At 36.8% G+C, this 25,072-nt stretch overlaps 1 protein-coding gene across 1 annotated transcript; it reads right to left on the bottom strand.

The window, feature by feature from the left end:
* Positions 1–10,964: 10,964 nt before the first annotated feature.
* LOC306874786 (repulsive guidance molecule B-like) lies at positions 10,965–24,844 on the bottom strand. The gene is made up of 5 exons (XM_079425031.1): positions 24,737–24,844; positions 19,607–19,644; positions 17,313–17,461; positions 14,987–15,498; positions 10,965–12,391 (listed from the first exon to the last, which is right to left on the bottom strand). Exons 1-5 carry the CDS (start codon positions 24,767–24,769, stop codon positions 11,714–11,716), a joined length of 1,410 nt encoding a protein of 469 aa, XP_079281157.1. The 5' UTR covers positions 24,770–24,844; the 3' UTR covers positions 10,965–11,713.
* Between the last annotated feature and the right edge of the window lie 228 nt (positions 24,845–25,072).

Here is a 25,072-nt window from a genome sequence, read left to right on the forward strand (position 1 = left end):
CAGTACACACAAACAAACATATTTATCCGATGAAAGCTTTACTTATTGAGCAGAATAAGTACCTGTGGCTTCAACGCAAACTATCCTCAATATAAACAGCTGTACCATTGCACTGGTAAATAATACAAAATAATACAGTTAATGCTTGACAGGGATGGGAAAGTTTAGTTTTTTTGTTCACCACTTCAGTGATTTTTCAAGTGAAGTGGTTCTAGTTTGATTTCATCAGGTCTACGACTGTGCTTCGTGAAGTAACGTTCAACTTTACTATTACGAGGGGCCTGTAGACCTTTCAAATCATCCATTTTGTGCATCTTTCAAGAACATACTCATCAAACAGTTGGTGCCAAATGCTGAATATCAACTGATAAAGCACATTAATAAGTAAACTAAGCAGTTACAAAGATACCAAGCCTTAAACCCTTACACAGCCCACAAAATGAGGTTCGTAACAGACCTACTGAAGGGACAAACTTGTTATTGCTTACAACTTCTGAAGCACATCAGAATTTTACAGGGACCATCTTGCAGCATCAAAATAATAATCAAATTTAGCCTCGGAAACCTGCACAATCAATTCCACATTGACGTTTACAGAGTTCATTTTGCTAATAAATGAGTTTAATATAGAGAGAACGCCGTGGGACGACTCGTTGGATCTGCGAATAACCCATATTTCTAAGAATACGCTTCTTAGGCTGGTATGGATTAGCTCGACGCTAACTGTCTGCAAAGGTCTAATGAGCAGCCTGTAAAGAGCTCACGAACAGCTTGCAAATAGCAGCCATGGGGGGTTACAGTTGGAGCAAACTGATCCATCAATAAAAAAGCCACCGAGTCTGACATTATGGTGTACTTAACAGCAGATGTTGCTTTGCTCTCAGACAAGTCACAAATATACACTACTCTAAAGCGCTTGCAACCCAGAATCTTAAAGACCCCGTGAAATCAAAATCGCTTAGTTTGTGTGTTAGCTCTGAGGCTAATGCTAGCTGACAAAACTAACACACAAAATTTTAAATTTACAGTTTTCAGGTAAAGCGAACCTAAATATTAAATTAGAAATTGTTGTCCAATCAAAAGCTCTAGAATGAAGGTGAATATGGTGGATATTTTTTAGCTTTGATGCCAATTCTAGAGTAATAAGTTACTAAATTACGTTTTACCAGCAATACGCATTTCATTTTACGTCTCTCATTTTTCACTTGGAAAATGGACCAAAAATGCTGATTTATCATGCACTACCAATTTTTGTCCAATCAGATGCTACACTAATACTACTGTACCTGCAAGTAACGACAGCAAGATGTTAAGTTTAGTCCTTTTTTACTTGTTTTTCAGTAAAAAAATATTATAAATATCTAAAAAATGATATAGATTAAGACCTGTTTTCATAAAATGTATCTTCAATATGTGTATTTTGTCTCATCAAAGATTTATTTTTAGATATTTTAAATGGAAAATTAGATGCAGTACTTTCTAAGAGTAGAGTTTTTGCAGTGTAATAAGTAGCACATTATGGCTGTAATGTAAACTAAAGGCTATTGGCTATTTAAAATAAGTTGACGCCCTGACCTCCCTGTTTTAAAGGGAAATGCATCAACGCTATTCACCTTTTTCTTCAACGCAGAAATAAGTTCTATGGGTGAGACTTCCGGTTCATTAGCCGCTATACATAAATAACGAGAAGAATAACAACGTGCAGTAAACAGTAAAACTAGTGTGTTCATAATTAAGATAATACATTAAAATAATATCATAAGACACACATTTTTGTACAGCTAACTATAGCTGGATGCGGATGAGACCGGAAGCTAGACCCATAGAATTTACAAATAGCCATGCCCATTTTTACGGCAAGAAAAAGGTGGATACTCATCAAATGATTTCACAGGGTCTTTAATTATTCAATGAACAGTATTCTTGAAACGAGTTGTCTTCCTATGCATTTAAAGTTCTTGTTTGCCTTTTTCGTACATTTTTATGTTCTATTCACGTTGCCGTTATGCTACTCTCACCGTTTGCCAGCTCGCCAATTCCATACTGCCTTCATAGATATGCCAAAACTACAGATAATACAGTGACACAGAAGTACAGGAAGTTCAGGTCCTCCCAGAATTCACAAATAAACAGAAATCGATGCAAAAAACAGAACTCTAGAATCTAGGTAGGACAGAAAAGCACATGTTTTGACCTCATTTGATTTCCACTGTGGATATGTGACCTGTTTGTCTTACCTAAAAATATATCTGTATGTTAAATGTTTAATCTCGCAGATGCCAGAAATAAGTTTTGCTGGAAAACATTAACATCGCCCGTATATCACAGCCGTTTTTTTAGCCTCAGGTCGTGCCGAAATGGATCGCATTCGATTCACAGGTTATAATGGACTTTTTCTGCTGAACTCTCTCCATTTCATCTTCCCTCTCCTGTCCTGTGGTGGCATATCAGAACGTGGTGATATACAGACACGCAGCCCTCGGGCATCGGCGCTCTAATAACCTCATGTTGCAGGGGCCTTCCTCACAGAATCTCTCCATGCCAGATGTGAATTATTCAAATCAAATTAAATGTGGCCTGCATGTAAAATCAAGTGTAATACAAATTAAAAAATGGCAACTAGTGCCTGAAGTTTAATAAGTTTGAAGGATGATATCATTACAGCTTGAAAGAAAAAAAATGAGATTGGAAAGGCATATAAAATGAAACCTGATGTGCTGAAAGGTGAATCGACGGCGTTAATACAAATTGCGTTTGCGGCAGAAACGAGAGGGTGGGGGGGTGTTTTGCACTACAGGTATTTCTGAAGAAACCAGACCACCAGCATTTCATACTTGCTTTCTTCTCATTCAAACCACATTCACGTTTCGTTCCTCAGATCTTCATGCCGAACTTTGATCTATGAGCATGCTCAAGGGGGGCAAGGGTGGGAAAGCTTCGGGGGTTAAAGTGTTATAAAGGTACTACTCATATTAACTATATGATTCTTTAACTATGGTTTGTATGCTAAGGAAAGTAGCTTATTATATATATGAAATCTGTATATTAGGGAACAGCAGCCCATTTCTCAGATTCTATGGGGAAAGTAGTTGGTGGGCGGGTGGGTTTCGGGGTTGGGGGGTGGTTTTTTTGCTTTATAAAGATCATGTTAAAGTTCTGGTTTTCTCAGCACAAAGTGTAAGGATATATATATCAAGAGTATTGATTTTGCTCTGTGAAATGTGCAGAGGGAGAGCCAGGCACTCCCTGCGCTGTTCTTAAAGCCTGGATGAGACAATGCTGTTTACAGTTGTTTTTGGTTTTCTTGTTAATGTTTCTTGTTTTCTTTTGATATTTTCTGAGAAAAGAGGACAAGATGTGCACCACCTGTCTCTGCGATGTGATCGGTGCAGCATGACCAAGAGAAATGGACAATTTTTCTGTTTATGTATTTTCCTTTTCTTTCTTTTTTTGAGACAGAGAAGATATGTCCAAGATAAATGCCTGAGAAACCAAACATCCTGTTAACATTTCTCAAATACTTGCTGCTTGCATTGTTTTATGGTTACGCCTACTCATCTAATGATTTGCTGATTTATTTATGAACATGTTTGTTTATTTATTTATTTATTTATTTATTCCTGACAACAATCTGTTTATGAATCGCCTATTTATTGGTTATGTTTAGAAAAATGTATGCATCGAAAAGAAACGCTTAATGGGCTTCTCTCTTTCTCTCTCTTTTTTTCAATTTTACAATAAAATTTTAAATTTAAATATGAGGCCTGTTTGTCCTTGGTTCTTATCTAACTCTGTTGAGCCTAAAACATGCAGTGCTGTGTAAAGGTGAGTACAAAGTCCTCCTTGTTTAACATACCGAAACTTTATCTGTTAATTGTCAATAGATCAGGTTAGATGCCATACTGAATTTTAACCTGGACCTTTACAATGTAAGGTCTTAAATCTTTCAAAACTGTTTTATGGAGTTGTTGTCTACTTTGTATTTATCTGAACCTTCCTCTTTCTCTTATCACTGTAAAAAGTGATGCTGACTTAACTCAAAAAAATTGAGGAAACCCGTTGCCTTAAAATTATTAAGTAAATTATAATAAATAAATAAAAAGTTGTGACAATTGACAATTCACTTAACTTATACTAGTAAAAAAAATACTACTAACCTGTGTTTACGATTATGTGAATTCAAATAATATGATAAGAAATACCCATTTGTAATGTCCAGGGACATAACGGATAACTGTTTTTATCCTGGACATGTAAATTATGACATCGGAAACCTTGCACATTCAATTTAAGTAGATTGCATAATATTTAGGTAATGACTTAAATCAGTTAAATGGTTACAGCTTACATTTTACAAAACAAAATAAAATGTAGGTAAAGAACTAAATAGTCCATACTGTGAATTCATAGACATATGAAATAGTGAATATACAGTTTGTCTGGCAGCTGAAATATGGGAAGAGAATAAATGAGGATGTGGTTGAAACATTACAGTAATGAACTGAAGGAGAGAGAGAGAGAAAAGAAAGGGGAGAGCCTAAAAAAAGTGGAGGCAGTGGCTCATGAAATAAATTGGCCCAATTACAATAAAGCGTGGCTCTTGGTCAGTGTGCGGGCCGAGCAGTTCATCTTTATTACAATCTGTTAATGAAAATCAATCCTCCTCCTGATAGACTCTTATCTCCACGGCCTCTGAGCGCCTCACATGCGGGAAGATAATAAATTAGGGTAATATTGCCTTTGATGAGGGAGTGAATTGCAAATTATCATAACTTTCCAAGATTTATGATACAGATGCCTAATTTTCCAGCTTGGTTTTTTCAGGCTTGGAGGTATAGAGGGGCTATTTGTTAAAGAGTTCTGTAGCACATACTTATTAACAAATATACAACACGAAACCTGATTGTAGCACATTACGTATGCAAGATGCAGGCTTGTAGATCTGAGAGTGAACAAATGACCTGTGTGAATGTTATATTTTGCCAACAAAGTAAAATAGTAAAGAAGTTCCTAAAAGCAATGAAAGATATACATGTATATTATAAATAAATCAATATCTAACTGCATTTGCATCCAATTTCACTTAAGTAATAGCTGTTTCTAAATGAAGCTGCCATTTCAACAATAAAGAAGATTATATTTAACCCTTTGATGCACATGCTATGAAAACCCCTTCTAATGCACAACATGGGTCTAAAATGACCCGTATTCATTTCCTATGTTATTTCATGCTTCGCTGGGCATTTTTTGTTTTGTTTTATCTTTTGAAATCAGTTTATTTTAGCATTTAATATTCCCTGATTTATAAATTCCATGATCCATGAATATTCAAAATATTTTTTTACAATATTTTTTTTTTGTGTGTGTTACTACATCAACTTTACACACATGGGTCAAAAATTACCCATCTATGCAAGCATGAAAAAACTAAATAATAAAGACATTTTGTTAAAATAAATATTTTTGCAGTTATTTAGACCAACACATTTAATCTTTAAATATGCTTATTTGCCATTTTGTCACACACTTATGCATATCACTGATAACCTATAACACTGAAATTGAACTGTCTGTTGTGCAACTATAGTGAATTGTAGTGAATGTGACTGAATAGATGAAAATAAAACTAACAAAATAAAATCACACAGGTACAGCATCTCAAACTGCCATCTCAGTGCTTACATGCCTCACAAATGACAACTACAGGTTTGTGCTCCTTGCAAACAGGCCTGACATGGAACGCCAGGGCAGCTGGGCAGATCCTGCAACTTTTCCTCTTTGACTGACCGTTCTGCCTGATGTATATCTGTGGGCGGGTCGTGGCTGTGTTTTGTTTTTATCTCACATCTTTCCATTGCCTCTGTAATATGTTTTTGAAGGTGGGGCCTGCCCTCCAAGCCCCTCTTCATTTGTGGCATGAAAAGCTGTTTGACCAGGTCCTTGATGAATAGCCGTCATGCATTGGTCACTCCACTCATGTTATCAGGGTGTTGTGCAGTGAATTTGGTGTAGTTGGCCAGGGATGGTCAGCATCGGTCCTGGAGAGCCACACGCTGTAGAGTTTTGCTTCAAACTTGATAAAAACTCACCTGCCTCTAGCTTTCCAGTAAACCTTATACCTTGATTAGCTTGTTCAGGTGTGTTTGATGAGGGTTGGAGCTGAAGTCTGCAGGACTGTGGCTCTCCAGGACCAACATTGAATGCCCCTGGTGTAGGCATTGAGGGTGGTAACATCCAGCACATTGTACCACAGAAACATGGGCCACCTCCATGTTCTCCACTTACATGAGTATTTTTACGCATTGGACTGGGTCTGAGTTTCCTCTTCAGAGAACTCATCAGACAAGTCTTCAGTGTCATCACAGAGTCTTCTTCATCTAGGAGAGCTGGATTTGCACCCACAACTCCAGATTGAACCTGTGGCACACAGTCTAGGTCATCAGCTTCAGATATTTCAGACTCTGAATCAGGACTAAGAATTGTCTGATCTTCCTCATCATGCAGCATCTCTACAAACATTTCAGCCGTTAATCTAGAATGTCTGGGATCAGCCATACTAACACTCTAGATAAAGAAAATCAAAAGAAAAATGTTGAAATGCACAACAAGCAGTTGATCATGTATACACTGATTGTATATCGTCGCTGTCAGACAGAAACCATTACTTTTCAGAAACACTGACAGACATAAAAGGGTGACCAATAGCACTGATTTATGACAAAAACTAAAAATGATGAAATATGGAGATACAAGGTTTCTGCCTGATAGCAATGATATATACTTGTATATATATATGTATTATATTATTTTGACTATTATATTGTTGACCTAGCTAACATTAGTTAGCTAAAATGGAATATGTCATCAACAAGCTAGTTAATAGTATTGGACATTTAAAGGTCAAGGTAACCTTAGCCTAATATTCAAATTTTATGTCCAGTTATCTTCCACAGTATATCAAATATTTTCTGTGGTAATAAATTATAAAATAAGACTAAATGCATCAATTATACAAAAGCAACCATGTTGAGTTGTAAATTGTGAGGCAGGTTAATAGTTTTATAGCAGTAAATATGTTCCTACTTGCAAAAAAAAAAAAAAGCAAATAATCAAAGGTTTCTATATGGGTCATTTTTGACCCATGTGTGTAAAATTGATGTAGAAATACAAAAACTGTGGGTTTTTTTATAAAGTGAAGAGAGGAAAAATAAACATAATGATTTGTGGAAATCAAAAACAAGATATTTAATGAATACCTGGAATAATAAATAATAAAATGCATTCCTTTTAAAGATTCAGCAACGAAACACTCAGCCATGACTGAAATAACATAGGAAATGAATACAGGTCATTTTAGACCCATGTTGTGCATTAGAAGGGTAGTGACAAGTCTAGACTAAGTAAGAAATAAAAAATAAAAATATGTGATGATCAAAAACAAGTTAATTGAGGAATTCCTGGAATTCTGAATGATGAAATTAATTTCTTGCAAAGATATAGAAAACTCAGTCGGGTCACGTTAGACCCATGTAGTGCATCAAAGGGTTAAATTATGTCAATCGTCAAAGAAATGTTTCATAGGGAGCCAAACTTGAAGAAAGGTTACAAAGACATGCAAAGTCAAACATTTTCTTTAAAAATAACATTAAATCATGAATTGTGGAAAATAACAATAGGAATGTGTTTTAATAAAGTTAATACGGCCAATTTTTATTTTGACTTGAAAGTTACTGTAAATGATTTAAATGGTTTCCTGAACAAGACATGAATGAAGCAAGCGGGTCAGTCAAATTCTTATTTGCTGTTTTCTAAGCATTTTATTTCTCAGACATCTTCTTCAGCAATATCCGTCATGAAGTAGCAGCATTTTATGTGAGGTATGCCACATAAAAATCACTTACAGCTTTAATGTATCCAGTAAAACTGTAAACGCATGCGGTTATGGTGTCTAATTGATTAATTAAAAAGGCATTTGTTTAAAGAGAGCCATCCATCTATCCATTTATTAATCAATGTGCGGACATGTCCTGTGCTGTCTATTTATCTTGCCAAATATCCTATTAATGTAAAATTAATTTTTCCAGTGAGAATATTAATCACTCTAGAGGCTTATTTTAATTCATTAGCCCAATAATTGTCCTTGTTTATTAGATCAAAGTGAACAAAGAACAAAGTGGATTGTCCTTTTTTATATACATTTGTTTATATACCTCATTATACCGTATCTAGAACAGAGTAGATCTATGAAGAGCACAGTAATTAAATGACTGGAACACGGGAAGACGGTAATGAGACAAAACGAATAAAATGCGATATAAAAACAATAAAACCAGGTGCTGTACTGGAATAACAGAAGCATATAGCTGTCAGCAGGTTAACTACAGGCCTGCACTATATGTACAAGATGATTTCTCCTCACATCGGACGCAGTTAAAACTTGAGAGTGATGGAGTGCCGAGAGCTGCAAAGTACAAGAGAAGGGCAGCATTGGAAAATGCTTAGTTTAGCATGATGAATGTGGTTAAACTGACGACATTTTAATCTCTGTCACGCGACCCCCGTTATTTCATACCAGTTTCCACCCGAGGCCTGAGGGGTCCTTAACATCACGGAAACAGGAATATGAGCAATGGGCCCAGAAACGCCATTGCTGGAAAAAGTGAAGGGCAAACGTCAACTGCTTTCATGGCTAACCGGTCAGTCCTTGATTCTGTGTTGTTCAGTTTGTGTTGTAAATTGTAAATCTGTATATCAACTGAAAATGGCAAACGCTATTTAAAGTGTACTAGTAAAGCAATAAGCCCAAAGAAGCCTTGGTTTACAGTAAATTTGTATAACAGTTAACAGTCCGCTTCACGTCGTGCCTAAAACCACCTATGCTGTTATAAATTCACTGTAAACCACGGCTTCATGGGGCTATGTTATTCCATATACATAGTTTCACCAAATAAATCAGAGCAAATAAAGTGTAATGATTATTAATACAATCATTATTCTTCCACCAAACAATGTAGTTCCTCAGAAACGGTTGTGGTTGCAACAAAGTGGTTGCCAATCAACACATAGACATAGGCTGTATCCGAAATTGTCCCCTGTCCTAGGGGACAGCCATTTTTAGTGGTGCCCAAAACCATAGTGAATGTTCTCGAGGGCACTCATTCAATCCCACAATGCACCACAAAAACGAGTGTACAACCGATGTACACTCAACGGCTAGAGATAACCCATAATGCACTGTGAGAGTCGTGAGCCGAATTAATTCCCACATCTCGCCAGAAGATGGCGCTTGCAGTGAATCATCCATTCATTCATTTTAAAAGCGCTCGTCCACAGCATAATACAACACAGGTACAAATTTGTTGTAACTTGACTATTAAATTGTTTAACTAGGGCTTACACATAATCTGACAGCGTTCAAGATAAATCTTTAATCTTACTACTGGAGCTGCCCGTTTCAAATGATTATTAAACAGCAAGCAACCTATGCAAACGTGGCAGTCCTTCCGGTGCACTCAGTGTCCGAATTCACTCACTCGTTTTCATTCTCTCCTTCAAGTGAACTGTATGAGTGGACTAATGTAGGGAATAGTGAATGAGGGTATAGGGGCGATTTCAGATACAGCCAGAAACAAAGGTGTATGTTTGTAGAGTCATTTACAACAGCTTTGAACGCAGATCAACCAATGAGAATCAAGGACCAGAACTATCTGTTTTATAATTATGCCCATACCAGAGATTGTCTTACTATAGGGAGATGAGAGGATCTGTATTACTTACAATTGGAGAAAGCATAACGGCTAACTCGGATGTGCCTTATATAGACGCCCTATTCGACCATAGATGCGGCTGCCATCTTGGAACGGTCCACTTGACGTCATTCACCATACTGTAGATTCGCACAGAGCCATTGAGCTGTTCTGTGCATGATTGTGGCGTCTTTTGAATAGTCAGTGATTACTATGGTGAATGACGTCAAGTTTACTGCTATAATATGGTGGACGGCTTACATATAGCGGCCCATAGAAATAGTCGCTAATGAGGCATCTACATACATATTTCTATGATAGAAACAGTCGCTAATGAGGAATCTATGTATATTATCTATATACACTCAATCGCCTTTACAGATATCATAGGAATGGGAAGAGCCGTAAACTGAATTTCACCTGTCGCAAAAAGTCAGTGACTTCTCTTATAAAACAGCATTTTTTTTTCGTGGTAAACTCTAAAAATAGTTAAATTCAAAAGTATTGCTTAGCATAAAACGTTGAAGATTAGCAGATAGGCTATCAATTCATTAAATAAGCCTTAAAAGCTGTTTATTCAGCGTAGTGAAGCCTCTCCTCCATTGACAGTCATTAAAAAAAAAAACGTCCTCAGGTCTCCTTTCCCACGTACTGCCAGACCGGAAGTGTTAGCTTTAGCCGTTGAGCTTTTTTGGCTAATGGTTGCAGGCTTGCCTTCTAGTGGCTTTGCTTATACTGCTGAATTGTTGAAATCTTGATTCTGATTGGTTGGCACTTGTTGGTCAATCGAGCCATTCAGCGGTCTGATAACCATCGTAAGCAATCTATTTTGTACGATTTTTCTATGCTAGTATCAAGCTCTCGCATTAGTTTGCTGCTTTTTCTTCCCATATAACAAGGGTAATTTTGCCTTGAATTATTTTTTCATGTCAAATTATTTATTTATTTGGCAAGAAGCGGCGCAATAAGTGAGGCACTAATAACCTTGTCAGGTATATTTTGCTATAGCAAATGGCTAACTGTACATTATCGTTTACATATCTGCAGCTAAAAAGACATTCTGGTATTACTCCAACAAGTTCCTGCAACACTTTATTGCTGGTGTAAGGAAATAAAGTGTTTAAAAAAAAAAAGTGGAGTTATTCAAACTTGCAACTCTATAGCACCCTCTATGGAGTGGAATGCGTCAGAAGTCAGGGGAAAAAAAGACTTGAGATTGTCACAACTCATTTTTTTTTAATATGGAAAACAACAAATTACACAATACAGTAAATATTAGTTGTTTTATACAAACTAAAAAAAATCTAACTAGATGAAACTGCTTCAAAACATCACATTTAAAACATTAACATCTATACACAAGTGAATATAAAACATATATACACTCTTTCAATATATTATTATATAAAGAATTTGTTTTGTTTCCTCCTTAATAAGCAGAGCAGCTTGAAGAAGTCTTTTCCTACCATGACTGTAGCTTAATGTGTGGTTGTATGGACCCAGACCCAAAAATATATGGATAGGTAGCATTTCATGTAGTTGTTGGATCCCGTGTAGATAACATATTTTCTTATAGTAGAAAGTTTGAAGTGCACCAAACTTGTGTGATTCAGGAAGATGTGAGGACATCCTATGTGTCTTTTACAATAATTTCATCCAATAATGTCACATCTGTAGTAGAGTTTCCATTCTTTAATCGATGATAAACTAGCAGATAAGCAGATTAGCTGCCTTCATCTTTTCCAGATTCGAGCGATTGTCGATTTCACATTCGGAAAATGTTCTGTCATTATCCGTTTGAAGAGTGAAACACTGCATGTTTAAATGGAAATGAGTCCGTTCGGATCTGTCTCTCACTCGCCGACAGTTTGAAGTCATTTTGATTGTTTTTCCAGGAGGGTTTCATGGTTGAAGAACAGTCTGGCTGGTGGGTATCCATCCTCAAGCTGGCGTCTAGACCAGCTCCTTCAGTTCAACAGCAGCATAAGAACCAGAGCTGCGAAAACAGAAGGTGTAACTATTGTTCCTCTACTATAAATTTGTGGAGTCCTGGGTGAACTTTGTTTCAGAGTGCTTGGCGGAAGTGCCTTAAGGTCCTCCAGGGCACCATACGCAGCCATGGAGAACTCCGGATCTCCTGTCGTGAGAAGATCGAACACGCATGACTGGAAATAAACGTCCTCCACCTGCAGCATCTCTCGACACTTTGTGGTCGCACGTTCCAACATGTCCACGTGTGATGAGAGGCCTGGCTGTAGCTCGCCGCCATCGTCCTCCCCGTACCAGCTGCCCATAAGCCGGTTTTGCTGCCGGTTGAGCACATGAGCTTTGATGACCTCACTACGTGGACAGCCGTGCAGACACAGCTGCAGGCCGCCGTTCTCCTCGGCTAAGTCCTCGGGCATGCGGATGGCGAAAGTCAGGTAGCGGCCGACCTGCCGCACAATGATGGATGTGCCTAGGTAGCGAGCGTGGACCTTCACTTGCCGTATACCTAGACCTCCACTACCCTCCACGATCCACAGACTCTCTCCTTTCCCACCGCTTCGCGTGCCATCCTGGAACGCCGACGGCAGGTCCTCGGTGGTGGCCTGGTACACCTTCTGCTCGGTGCAGTCATGGTAGGACTTGAAGATGATGGTTATCTACAGGGAAGATCAAACAGGAAATGGTGAGTAATAGCTCACACTGAAAATCAATACATGAAATTGCTTTCAATTGACTGGAGGATTGTTTCAACATTGTGTTTTTGCGCAGCCTGATTTTTGCTTCGAAAACTATATGTTGGAATGTGTCCTAACCACTAGGTCAGTAGTGTTTTAGTATTATTTATATACTATTATAATATTTCATTTTCTGAATTAGCTTTTTTTTGTTTTTGTTTTACTTTTTTTTTTCAGTTTTAGTACTTCGACTTAAACTTATTTTAGTTACCTGCCAAAGCAACATTTCCAGTTTTGTATCTTTATGTTTTATTTCAGTAGTATTATAATTAACAAAAAGCATTTTTTTAGTTAACAATAACAACACTGAACCAAGTACGGAAAAACAAACCAACAAGAGACAAACAGAAGCATTTTAACCAACATTGACCTCACTGGTCCAAAATCCTGCATCACATTATTCAAATAAACATCAAAAATGTTCTGGCTGGATGAAATTGACTCACACTGTGCAGCTTTTTGACCTATTGATGGTGGACAGACAAATTATTTATTGTACCATTTACAGTATAAAATGGTGAAAAGGCCAAATATATAAACTACATATGATGAGGAAAATAATGTAATGTGGATAAGAAAATAAACACTTTTCGTTAATTTAAATAACCTTGAAAAAAAAAAAAAATATCAAAAATATGAAATGTTGGCAAATAACTGAAATAAGTTTATGGCGAAGCAATAAAATTACTAAATGGAACTAAAACAGAAATCAAAAATAAACCTAAATACAATAGTAATACTTGGTTACACTTTATTTTAAGGTGTCCTTGCTACAATCAATGTAATTATACATTTAAGTACAGAGTAATATTAATTAACTACATGTACTTACTCTATGGTTAGGATTAGGGTTTGGCCAAGGATTACTTGCATGTAATTATGCATAATCTTTTGTTACTATAATAGTACATGCATGTAACCAGTGTAACAAGGACACCTTAAAATAAAGTGTAACCTAATATTTTTAAACTATTAAAAATGACAAAAGCACATAGCAAAACAGCAAATTCAAAGTATGAATAAAAACTATAATAGTATATAATACTAAAATAACACTGGAAGAGAGCTTGCTAGTACCATAGACCAAGAGCTTGAGGGAAAACATGAATAACAGGTGTAACCACATGATGGCAGTAGAGGACCAGAGAAAAAAATCAAATGGACAATCTGCTAGTATCTAATCTAAACCAAACTCGATGACTAATCAATGGAACATCCAATGGCAGATTTCTATAAAACTCTGATCAAGTTACGGAGCTGTAAACCATCAGCTGCCAGTAGAATTAGGTCATGTTCTACATGATTAATCCAAGAATGTCCACTACATTTAAAGCTAAAGATATAGCACTGATGCAATGTTTTGTCAATTTCGAAACATATCATTAGCTCTTGAGCCAATGGATAAATTAATGAGAAATCCTTAAAGATCTTTAAACAATTATTCTCATAAACACTTTTCATGTTAAAGTCAGTGGTCCCCTGAAAGTTTATTAAAATGACAAGTTTTATGTTCTCTGGTATTAGATTACTTTCCCTCCTTTGAAAAAATGCACAGATATCGTCATTCCCATGTTACAGTCATACTTCATGTCTGTTCACCTTCCAGAAACTAATCGACCGTAACCAGAGTCGGAATAATTTATTTTCCATTCCTTCTTTTTGTGTCTCCCCCACTCTTTGAGAAACAGCTGGGGGATTCTATTATAGTCTTTTGGTCCTGCATTGTCGCCACAGCTCAACAGTCTAAATCCACGTCCCTTAATAGAAGAGAGAGAAAAAAAAAGTCCCCCTAATGACATCATTGTTTGGGCTGACTGTCTGTCTCTCTCAAGCTTTTGGTTTGAATGGTTTCTTTGGACCATGCGAGAACATAAAACATGGCCCATTTTTCCCCAAAATCCTGTCACATTTTTCAGTCACATTTATTTGGTAATCTATTTTGATATTATATTATGATAAATTAATATACTTTTCCAAACAGGTTTGTGAAGTATGAAAGAAAAAAAATCACCCAAAATATCCTCATGTCGTCTAAAAACCTATGTGGCTTTCATTCTTCTGCAAAGCACAAGTGAATATATTTTGAAATTTTTTTCACCATTTTGTCCATGCAATGAAAGTTAATGGGGTCCAAAACCAACTTACTTTCTTCTGTAAAGCAAGAAGAGATTATTGGAAAAAACATTCGGTGTTTTTGTCTTTACAAAGTCATAGGATTCAAATGTTGGTTTGGACCCCACTGACTCACTGTATGGACAAAAAGCTGAATAATTCTTCAGAATATCTTCTTCATATTCAAAATGTCAGTCATATATGTTTGGAACAACATGTGGTTGAGTAAATGATTGCTTTTTCACATTTTCAACACTTGCACTGACGACAAGGCTTCAAAACAACTTTTGCCCAATTTCATAAAACCACCCGTACGTGGTTACTCTGCATTACTAAAAGGACCAGTACAATTTGGAACAGGTCACACTTACAGGAAGTTAAGAAAAAGCCATTTGCACAACTAACCTTGTTGGTTGCTGTAGCACTGGAGCCTTCAACTACCGGTACATTTGTGACTTGAACCGAAAGGTATCGGTTGTGGATGAGCGGCCAGGCTCCTTCAACCCTACATGTCTGGAACTCATCCCGAAAAGTCCGCAAGTGAGGATCACCGAATAATCCACAATGTCCGTACTTTTTCTGTTGGGCCGCTGGGCCCGAGGCGAGCACCCTGCTTTCATAGTTGCAGACGTCCACCACTGGTGGCTTGGAAGTGCTGGGTGCTTTGGCCGACGACGTTGGGCCATCGCTGGAGCAGTTGTGCTGTGCAAAGAGCTCTTTAATACGGAATACAGCGGAGTGGTACACCAAGTCCCCTCTACAGCCATGAGCTGTGCGACGCGTACACAACGAGTAGGCCCTCAGAGCAATGCAGTAGTCCACATCTGTAAGCACCTCCTCTTGCAAGCCACCGGAGGGTGAGAATGAAGCCACGTACTCTGCATTACAGCGCTGGATTCGACATTTTTGGCAGCACACTGTTGAGAATCAAGAAGAATTAGGCATTAATGAGATGCATTTAAAACTGTGAGAGAACCACAATTTGATGGTTGGTTGGTGATGGAGACGTTCATGATTAAAGTTCTTAGCCTTGGATGGCTTCTAGCTATCAATCTATAGAATAAACTTGTTTAACAACTACACAACTGCTGTATTTTGTCATTCTGACATATTCATTGGCTGCTCTCGAGTCAGCATGGCATCTGAAAAGATTCCTTTTAGTGTTTTACGGTTATGGTCTAACAAAAGTGTGAAAATAGTTACAGCTTCATTTGATATGATGACTTTCAACTGCTTTGAATACAGGCCCAACAATAACAAATGGGATGGAATTTGGCTAGCATTAGTAAAAATATGAAAAACTCCCACTGCTAGCACATAGTAATTGTATTCTCCAGCGTTTCCACACATTTTGACCAATGAATTTCCATGACTTCAGAGTAGTGTATGAGTAATTACTAAAAATATTGCACAATAGCATGGAAACAGTGGTGTTCACTGGTAAATTAACTTATTAATCCCATATTATTAACACGGACAATGAATTAAATATGTAGCCTACTTTTCTAGAATAACATACCATTTTACATAAACTGCTCTAGATTAATGATGCATATTTTACAACTCTGCGGAAATGAATACAATATCTCTGTGATGAGACTGGAGTTTTTGACTAGGCCTAATAAACAAATGTGTGAGACACAGCACTGGTGTGAGGTGAGTGACCATATATATTTTTTTCTGCTGGACTGGATGCATTGGTCATGGTAAAAACATGGTAAAACAGTGGTCTGTCAGTATGCATTTAGTGATACGTTATGAAAAACATTAACAGTTCTGATCAGCTGGAGTATCTGATTTGGCTTTTCTCACACTGTATGTATATTTAGTGAATTCCTAAACTGAGTTTAAAATGGATTTATATTCAAAGCTGTCTAATAAGTTAGTGTATTATTATTATTATCATTTAACTTTATACACGGCTACTGTTAAATATTACTACATTAAGAGTTATAGCTAATGAATTAGGTAACGTTAACATCAAATAAATAATTATCATTATGTAGGGAAAAAACAAAAACACATTTTCAATCGTACTCAGAGCATGCACCTGTACCAAACCGATTTTTACATCTAGCTAATTAACAATTAAAACTTCGAAACAAACAAAAATCATCCCGCGCGTGCTTTTCAGAGAGGCGTAACGTTACAACGCGTGTGTAAATAACCCATAGTTGATTGCTGCTTTTCACAAATGACTATTTATTACTCTTTAAGGCACACTTTCTTCCTGAACACAGTCACGGTCTTTCGAAGTAAGTTAAACAACTTCAAACAGCGACACGGCGAGAAGCTAGCCAGGTTAGCGTAAGTTTTGCCAAACTAATAAAATATCGGACTAAACTAAGCAATACGCTTAAAGAACGGCAAATACTGAGGATTGACTTCAAACATCATTTCAGAAGGTAAGTTAAGTATAACATTTGGTTATCATTGCAAACGTTTAAAGAAATATGTTGGGGTTAACGTTAAATCTTTTAGTAAACACGGTGCTGATTTGCTAGCGAGTTAGCAGCACAACTCTGGCCTACAGAAGAACTAAATGCGTATAATTTGGAAAGTAAGTTACATTCATATGAGCGATTGTGCAATTGCATTAAGTAACTTAGCACGTTTAAAGAAATATTTTTTAGAGATTTTGATTGACCAACTTCTAAAGTTTCCCCATTAGCTCTCGCTTTGGGATGTGTTTATGCACATAAAAGCGAATAATAAGAGCAAAACTATTTACCTGGTCGGAGCAACAGGCATATAGAAACCACTAAAAGACAAATCCAGTCCCAAAGCTGCCGCTTAGCCAGGTTGAGAGTGCCGCTTCTCCCCATGCCAATCCATTCAGTTTGATTGCAGTTGTACAACTGCTGCTCCTCTGCGTTGAGGCTGCGAGAAATCACAACTTTTTCATTCCCTTGCCCAGCCACTGTCATTCAAAGGAAATGTGCTGAAAAGCATCGCATGGGAGGAGCTTCTATTCGCCAGCCCTTTCCATGAACAAGTGCTCAGTCACGTCTTTATATGAGTAATGCAGTGCAAAAGTATGCACATAATGAACGATTCTGTCTATAAAAGAACGTTTTTAGGTTACATGAATGTCGTTTTGTTCATTTTTCATTACGAGAGTCGAGAGTCAGTCAACTATTATTACATTTACATTACATTTACATGTTGTGTAACATTGTGTAACATTTACATTACATTTACATGTTGTGTAACATGTGTGACATTGTGTAACATTTACATTACATTAATTGTTGGCATGCCTGCTATAACGTTTTTACGGAAGTTCTAAGCGGCCATGCATTATTATAATTTTTCTGTCTTGTTTTCTCGTGATCAGGACTTAATTTTCTCGTGATCTCGACATAACGAAATTTGTTTTGTCGTTATCACGACTTAATTTTCTCGTGATCTCGACATAACGAAAGTTGTTTTGTCGTTATCACGACTTAATTTTCTCGTGATCTCGACATAACGAAAGTTGTTTTGTCGTTATCACGACTTAATTTTCTCGTGATCTCGACATAACGAAAGTTGTTTTGTCGTTATCACGACTTAATTTTCTCGTGATCTCGACATAACGAAAGTTGTTTTGTTGTTATCACGATTTAATTTTCTCTGTGTATTCGGCATGAGAAAATGCTATAGAAGCAGCATCATCGCAGCATCATGGATGATCGTATTCGCTTTTACTTTGATCAGGGACTCACTCAAACTGAAATAATAAAAATAAAAATATGGTATAAGTACCATCCCAAATATTGAAGGTGTTGTGTGTGTGACCGACTACATTGATCCATGATAGAATACTTTTCATGCATATTCATACTCGGCCATTTTAGCTCTGTGTCTGTCAGTGATTGACGACTTACACATAAGTGTTCGACACTTGAGAAGGAGGCTGTCGGGTCTGCAACTTTATCGTCGAAGACAATATAGCGACCCTGATTTTCTCACGATAGCTACAATTACGTCGTGAGAAAACATTTTTTACCTTGAGATCAACAACTTTCGTTATGTCCAGATAACCACAAAACAACTTTCGTTATGTCGAGATCACGAGAAAATTAAGTCGTGATAAGGACAAAGCAACTTTCGTTATGTCGAGATCACGAGAAAATTAAGTCGTGATAAGGACAAAGCAACTTTCGTTATGTCGAGATCACGAGAAAATTAAGTCGTGATAAGGACAAAACAACTTTCGTTATGTCGAGATCACGAGAAAATTAAGTCGTGATAAAGACAAAACAACTTTCGTTATGTCGAGATCACGAGAAAATTAAGTCGTGATAAGGACAAAACAACTTTCGTTATGTCGAGATCACGAGAAAATTAAGTCGTGATAAAGACAAAACAACTTTCGTTATGTCGAGATCACGAGAAAATTAAGTCGTGATAAGGACAAAACAAATTTCGTTATGTCGAGATCACGAGAAAATTAAGTCGTGATAAAGACAAAACAACTTTCGTTATGTCGAGATCACGAGAAAATTAAGTCGTGATAAGGACAAAATAAATTTCGTTATGTCGAGATCACGAGAAAATTAAGTCGTGATAACGACAAAACAAATTTCGTTATGTCGAGATCACAAGAAAACAAGACAGAAAAATTATAATAATGCATGGCCGCTTAGAACTTCCGTACATTTTAACTTGTTTTCTGTGTAAACTACATTTTAATTGTAGAAAATATATATATTTTGAAAGATACATTGGTTTAAGCGATAAATTAAATGTCCCAAAACAAACTGTCGTCAATCACTTGCCTCGCTTTGAGCAGCTGAATTTCTACAAAGCTTATTCTAGTCTATGTAATAAGCAGAGGGAAACTAAAGAAATGAAAATAGTTCAGCCTAGCCTGGGGGGTTCAATTTTATTATGGGCTTCAGCATGCTAATCCTACATCCTCCAGTCTTATATCATGGTTTGTTGAACTACTTTGAGCTGGTTTATGGTTTGATCATGTTTGCAGTTGATGCTATATGAGGTTACATTGTGATTATGGGAAAATAACAATATATTGCTTACCGTTTGAAATGATTTTGTGGGTCCATTGAGACTGTAGCCTTGGAGTAAACACAAAATATACACATTAATTTATATACATAATATTTGTATACACATCAGGGTCCTTAAACATGTTTGTTACTTTTTTATAATATATGTAATAAACGACATTTGATATTACATAATTACTATACACACACACACATATATATAGATATAGATATAGCTATAGATAGATATTAGTCCTGTCAAACGATTAATCGCGACTAATCGTATCCAAAATAAAAGTTTTTGTTTACATAATGTGTGTATTGTGTCTATTTATTATGTATATATAAATACACACACATACAGCATATATTTTTAAAATATTTACATGTATTTACATGCATATATTTATATTAACATAATTTGTCATATATAAATATATTTAATATATAAACGTAGCATATTTTTCTTAAATATATACATGCATGTGTGTGTATTTATGTATTCATAATAAATATACACAGTACACACACATTTATTATGTAAACAAAAACTTTTATTTTGGATGTGATTAATCACGATTAATCGTTTGACAGCACTAAAAGATAGATATATGATCATATTGTGTCCTTGTATCATCACACATTGGTTGATCACTTGAAGTTTGACTTAAAATTACATTTCATTCTCCCTCACAACAATATGTGCATTAATGTAGTCAATAGTAATAGTAATTACCTAAGTACTACTACTGGAGAGCTGGCTGCCCCCATAAAGTCATTCCTGTCTCAGGTCTATAGTGGTATTGATACTACAGAGGCATGATTCAGAATCTGGCCACTGAAGCAAATACCTCATTCACTCAGGTGGATGGATCAGTGAGCCCCTTACAAGCACCTCATGCCAGTAGACGACTTGACAAGGCTGATGGGCGGAGAAAGGGTTCTTTCTTTCCCCCACGTTTGTGAGCATATTACATTGCATGACCCAGCGAATATACATATTCCTCTGGTCGAAACAAGAAGGGAGCGAGTCAATTACAGAGATGAATCAGGTAAAAAAAAAAAATGAAGAAAAAGACAGAAAGAAAAACGAGAAAGAGAAGAGAAAGGAACTGAAACGAAGGGATAAGCCAGTACATTTCTCCTGACACTGACTCACTTGTTCTTATACAATAGTGGAATGAGGTCAGTCTGGTAAAATTAGCCATCCGCTTCATGGTAGGACTGAATGCCAGGCCAGTGAGAGGGGACGGAGAGTCTCCATTTGAGAAACCAGAGAAATAAAGAGACTACATTTTTTGACAGAGAGTGAGATGAAGTATTGGGAAGAAAAGAGAAGAAGGCCATTTGCTAAAAGCCCAGAACTCCTACTCAGTGCAAGTAAAGAAAAAGAAGTGAAATTGAATGATATGAACCATTACACCAAGTAAGAGACCAAAAAACCTGAACTGAATAGTGGAAATAATGATTGTTTTCAAGCAGGTTTCCTGATGACTCTCCTCATCTGTCATTGGTTAAACAGACAGCTTGGCAACACCTCAAACCCATGCCATTTGTTGAGCTGCTGTTGCTGTTGTCAGGCTGGTCTGGATGTTCAAACAATGTTTTTATAACACCAAAGGATGTTTACACTCTTCGGGGGAATGAACAGACAAACTAACAGTTGTTTCTGCATATTAAGCTGGGATAGGAGAAAGTTTTTAACATGATTCAGCTTTAAGAAAACTCGGCTGAAGCTTTGTCCTATAAATTCAAAGGTGGACACAAGATTGAGAGACAGAGAAGCAGAGAAGTGACTGAAGGAGAGTAGGAGAGGGAAGAAAAAGAGGAAGAGGAATTGGGTTTCCACTGACAGTATGTCTGGGCAGCCCCATATGGTCCTCATTAAGGTGCTCACTCTGTGGCAGCAGCTTCACACCGTGCTGCTTGTTTTTGTTATTAGGCCCATCACATTTCAGTAAGGAGGGCACTGGAATATTGGGCCACTGACAGGTCTTGCCCAGTGGTTCTCAACCAGTGCTGTTATCGGTAACAAAAGTGAAAGTTTTCGGTAATTTAAATAAAAATAAAATATAAATATTAGATGCAAAATCTTAAACTTAACAAAAATTAAAAATGTTGCCTTGGCAGCTAACTGAAATAAAATAAGTTGAAGTACTAAAACTGAGCTAAAAAGCTAAACAGAAATGATAAAAAAAATAATTAAATAAAAATATTAATTGTATAAAAACGCCACTGCCTTTGCTTCTTTACACAGACTGAACACCGGGCATCAAATACTGTAATAATATATAATATATAATACATATTATATATAAAATATAGTAACATTTATTGAACATTGCTTTATCTTGTTGTATATAAAAAATATATTATGGCTTGGTTGGACTTTTGTGTTTTTTTTTTTTTTTTTTTTCTTTGCTGTCCAGAACAAGTCAGTGAACCACCAGTTGAGAAGCCCTGATCTAGCCATCCACAGACGTTGAGTAAAGTGTCCTTACGTGCAATAGTGAAATGAGAAATGAGAACTTAAAATGTGTTTACCCACACTACAGAGCTAAAATTTAACTTTTCTTAGTAGCACATTTGAGTCAGAGATGAGAGATTTGCTTCACTGGTGACAGAGACTCAGAGCAATTACCATAGATAACAGGGACAGAAGTGTGTGCCTGTAAGAGGCTGCCACTGATACCATCTCTGCTCAAGGATCCCACTTAACTGCCTTGATTGATGCCCAACTGAACTCTAGGGGGTACGAAAAGAGAAGGTCTTTGTGGGTCCTAAGTAGATTGCTTTCTCCCTGAGAGTTGTTAGGTATTAATTTGTAATAATTGCACTTGAAGTGCATTCAATTGCATTTGAAAAAGTTGTTGCATTTGGACAGAGATTCTATGAACTGACTTTGTTGGCTTAATAGATTTGATAGACTGAAAATATTAGGCATTTACTTCTAATTTTAGATGCTAGCACTGTCTGGTAATTCGTACAGGTAATTCGTTTGCAAACACAGAATCCTTTTTTCTTCACTACCCCTTAGAGCTGTTTCCTTCTACTCAAGAGATGCTGTTGACATAGTGTCAAGCTATGTCAAGCTAAAAAGATAAACACACAAGTAACCTTAGATTCAGGGTCATGGGGTCTTCTCAGTTTGGTGAAGAAAGATAGTGGAAATAAAGGCAGAATGAGGAGAAGCCTTAGATCTCCTCTCTAAGAAAGGCTAAAGGCAATCTGTGGGATCAATGCTGAGCTGCTGCCATCCATACCTGACAATTGGTGAATTCAAGAGACTTTGTTGTTGAACTTTAGGTTTCCGATTAACAGGAACATATATGGCGTAAAACATTTCAAGTTGACTCCACTCAAGATGTTTTATCTAACCCAAACAAGTTTGGGTGTTAGGTGTGGTCTGATATGCGTTCTGTTTGTGGAGAATTTTTGATGGTATAGTTTGTAAGGTTTATGTCCATACAATAAAAACTGGTGGACCCCACTGATTTTTGTATGGACAAAAAAAAAACACTCTGTCTATGTGAACTATATCTGGTAGTTGAATGCATTGACTTTCATCAGCTCAAATTTCCTTTAATTCCTTTAATTTCCTTTTCAAACAAAATTAAACAGTTTGAGAGTAAATGTTTTACGAAATTAAAAAGAAATCTGTCAAATATGGCAAAAGAGTTGCTTGTTTTGTGCAAAGTATTATTGAATCTGATTGAGGAAATTTACATGCATAATTTTGTAAATCCTATTGAAATTGAATTCCGATTAAGGTGTTTGCATAAATGATTTTCAATCCAATTGAGCCATCAATCCAGTGGGTGTAAACGTAAATAGTGGAACCTCATAATTTACTGTAAAAGTTTTGTTACCGCAGTCAAATGACATGTGGACTGAACACCCCCCCCCCCCCCCCCCCCCCCCGTTAAAAGTAGAAACAACGTCCAAATATTTGATGCTGTTAGAATTACAAAAAGGGGCATGTTGTCTTTTCAAACATTTTTGCTGAAGTACACGGCACAATAACTGATGTGAGAAGGGAAGAACGCAAGAGAGAAGCAATGAAAACTCCTAAAGTTCTCCCGCTCTCTCTCCCTCCCTCCCACAACAACACCTGCTCAGGCTCTCATTTCAAACCTCTCAGCTGTAGGAGCATTCTATGACCAAATAAATCCGTGGACTCAAACGTGACTCCCGCTCCCAGACCTCCAAGTCCAGCCAGGCCGCGCTCAAGCCATAGGAACACAATACGTTCAATAGAGTTTAACAAAGCCTATATCAGCCCGAGTTTACTAGTCATCTTTAGAGAATTTTACTTTCTGCCAATGGTTTTTCAATTGTCTGAAGTGCCAGAGTTTTACACCCTGACCAGCATCATCTCATTGGATAGCAGCTCTGTCCCTCGTCCACTCACAAAGTTTGCTCTTCTTATTCACTGTTAATTGTCTCATCCATTGGGCTATAAACCATTGGAAACCAAATAATTGCAAAAAATTTAAATCTGTTCTGCACACAAGTTATCATAGAAGACCTGTAATATATATCACATGTCATATGGACTACTTTTATGATACATTTTGATGCCTTGAAGCTTGACAGCATTAATCCTTGTTTCATTATACTGAAAATTCGATAAACATTTGCAAAACTCTCTCTCTCTCTCTCTCTCTCTCTCTCTATATATATATAATATGCTCACAATTAATGTACAATTCTTCAAAAAATCAGTTTTTACTTTTCCTGTGATCAAAAATCAGTAAGGTTATGGCTCTTAGATCACAGGAATTAACAGAAGACCATATTTCTAACATATTTTTGATGTTGCAATATTGAGACAAAGGAGTTAGTTGTAGTTTAATGAACTTCTTATAAGTATAGCATAAACTATACGAAAGAAAGAAACTCCATTGTCTGACTATGGCATCTTTCAGATTCCTCTACAATGAGTCAAAACGGACTGTACTCTTCTACATTCAAAGTGTTTGTTTTCTAAACTCAAAAATGCATAATAGAGAAATGTAAGGCTTAAAACCACAAAACAGCAGCAGGCAAACCAGCTTTACTGTAGTACTTTTAACAACCGAGGGTCAGTAAGTATCAAATGACATGAATAATGGCATTGCTAGTCCCAAAGCGAACAGCAGAAAGATGAAATGGAACTTACCTCTGATTTTTGTGACTGATGGGCATGTGGCATGGATGGGTAAAAGACTATTTCACTGAGAGAAGTCTGTTAACCCCTGTTCCCTATCTGTCTCTACCAGACAACTGTGTCCAGCTTCGCTTGACAAAGGGAGATAGCTGTGAATTAAAGCACATGACAACAGCTGTCTTTTTAAAGAATCGGCACTTTGATTAGGGTCGGTTTGTAGTTAAGCAATGTTCGCTAATTCCTACATATGGGAGAAGGGCGGGTAGGAAAAAAAGACGAAAAATCTCGAACACACTATAGCATGCACACACACATACACAATTATACAGATTCAAGGGATTTGACAGC

This window comes from Barbus barbus (genome assembly GCF_936440315.1).
Source record: "Barbus barbus genome assembly, chromosome: 9".
Classification (NCBI taxonomy): domain Eukaryota; kingdom Metazoa; phylum Chordata; class Actinopteri; order Cypriniformes; family Cyprinidae; genus Barbus; species Barbus barbus.

What these genes read in the sequence shown, in the direction of transcription:
- LOC306874786 (XM_079425031.1), bottom strand. Translation starts at nt 24,769, where the DNA reads ATGCCACATGCCCATCAGTCACAAAAATCAGAG. An exon ending in ATGCCTGTTGCTCCGACCAG is followed by an intron (nt 15,499 to 17,312) that starts GTAAATAGTTTT and finishes GATTCTCAACAG; the next exon opens with TGTGCTGCCAAAAATGTCGA. An exon ending in GTGCTACAGCAACCAACAAG is followed by an intron (nt 12,392 to 14,986) that starts GTTAGTTGTGCA and finishes TCTTCCCTGTAG; the next exon opens with ATAACCATCATCTTCAAGTC.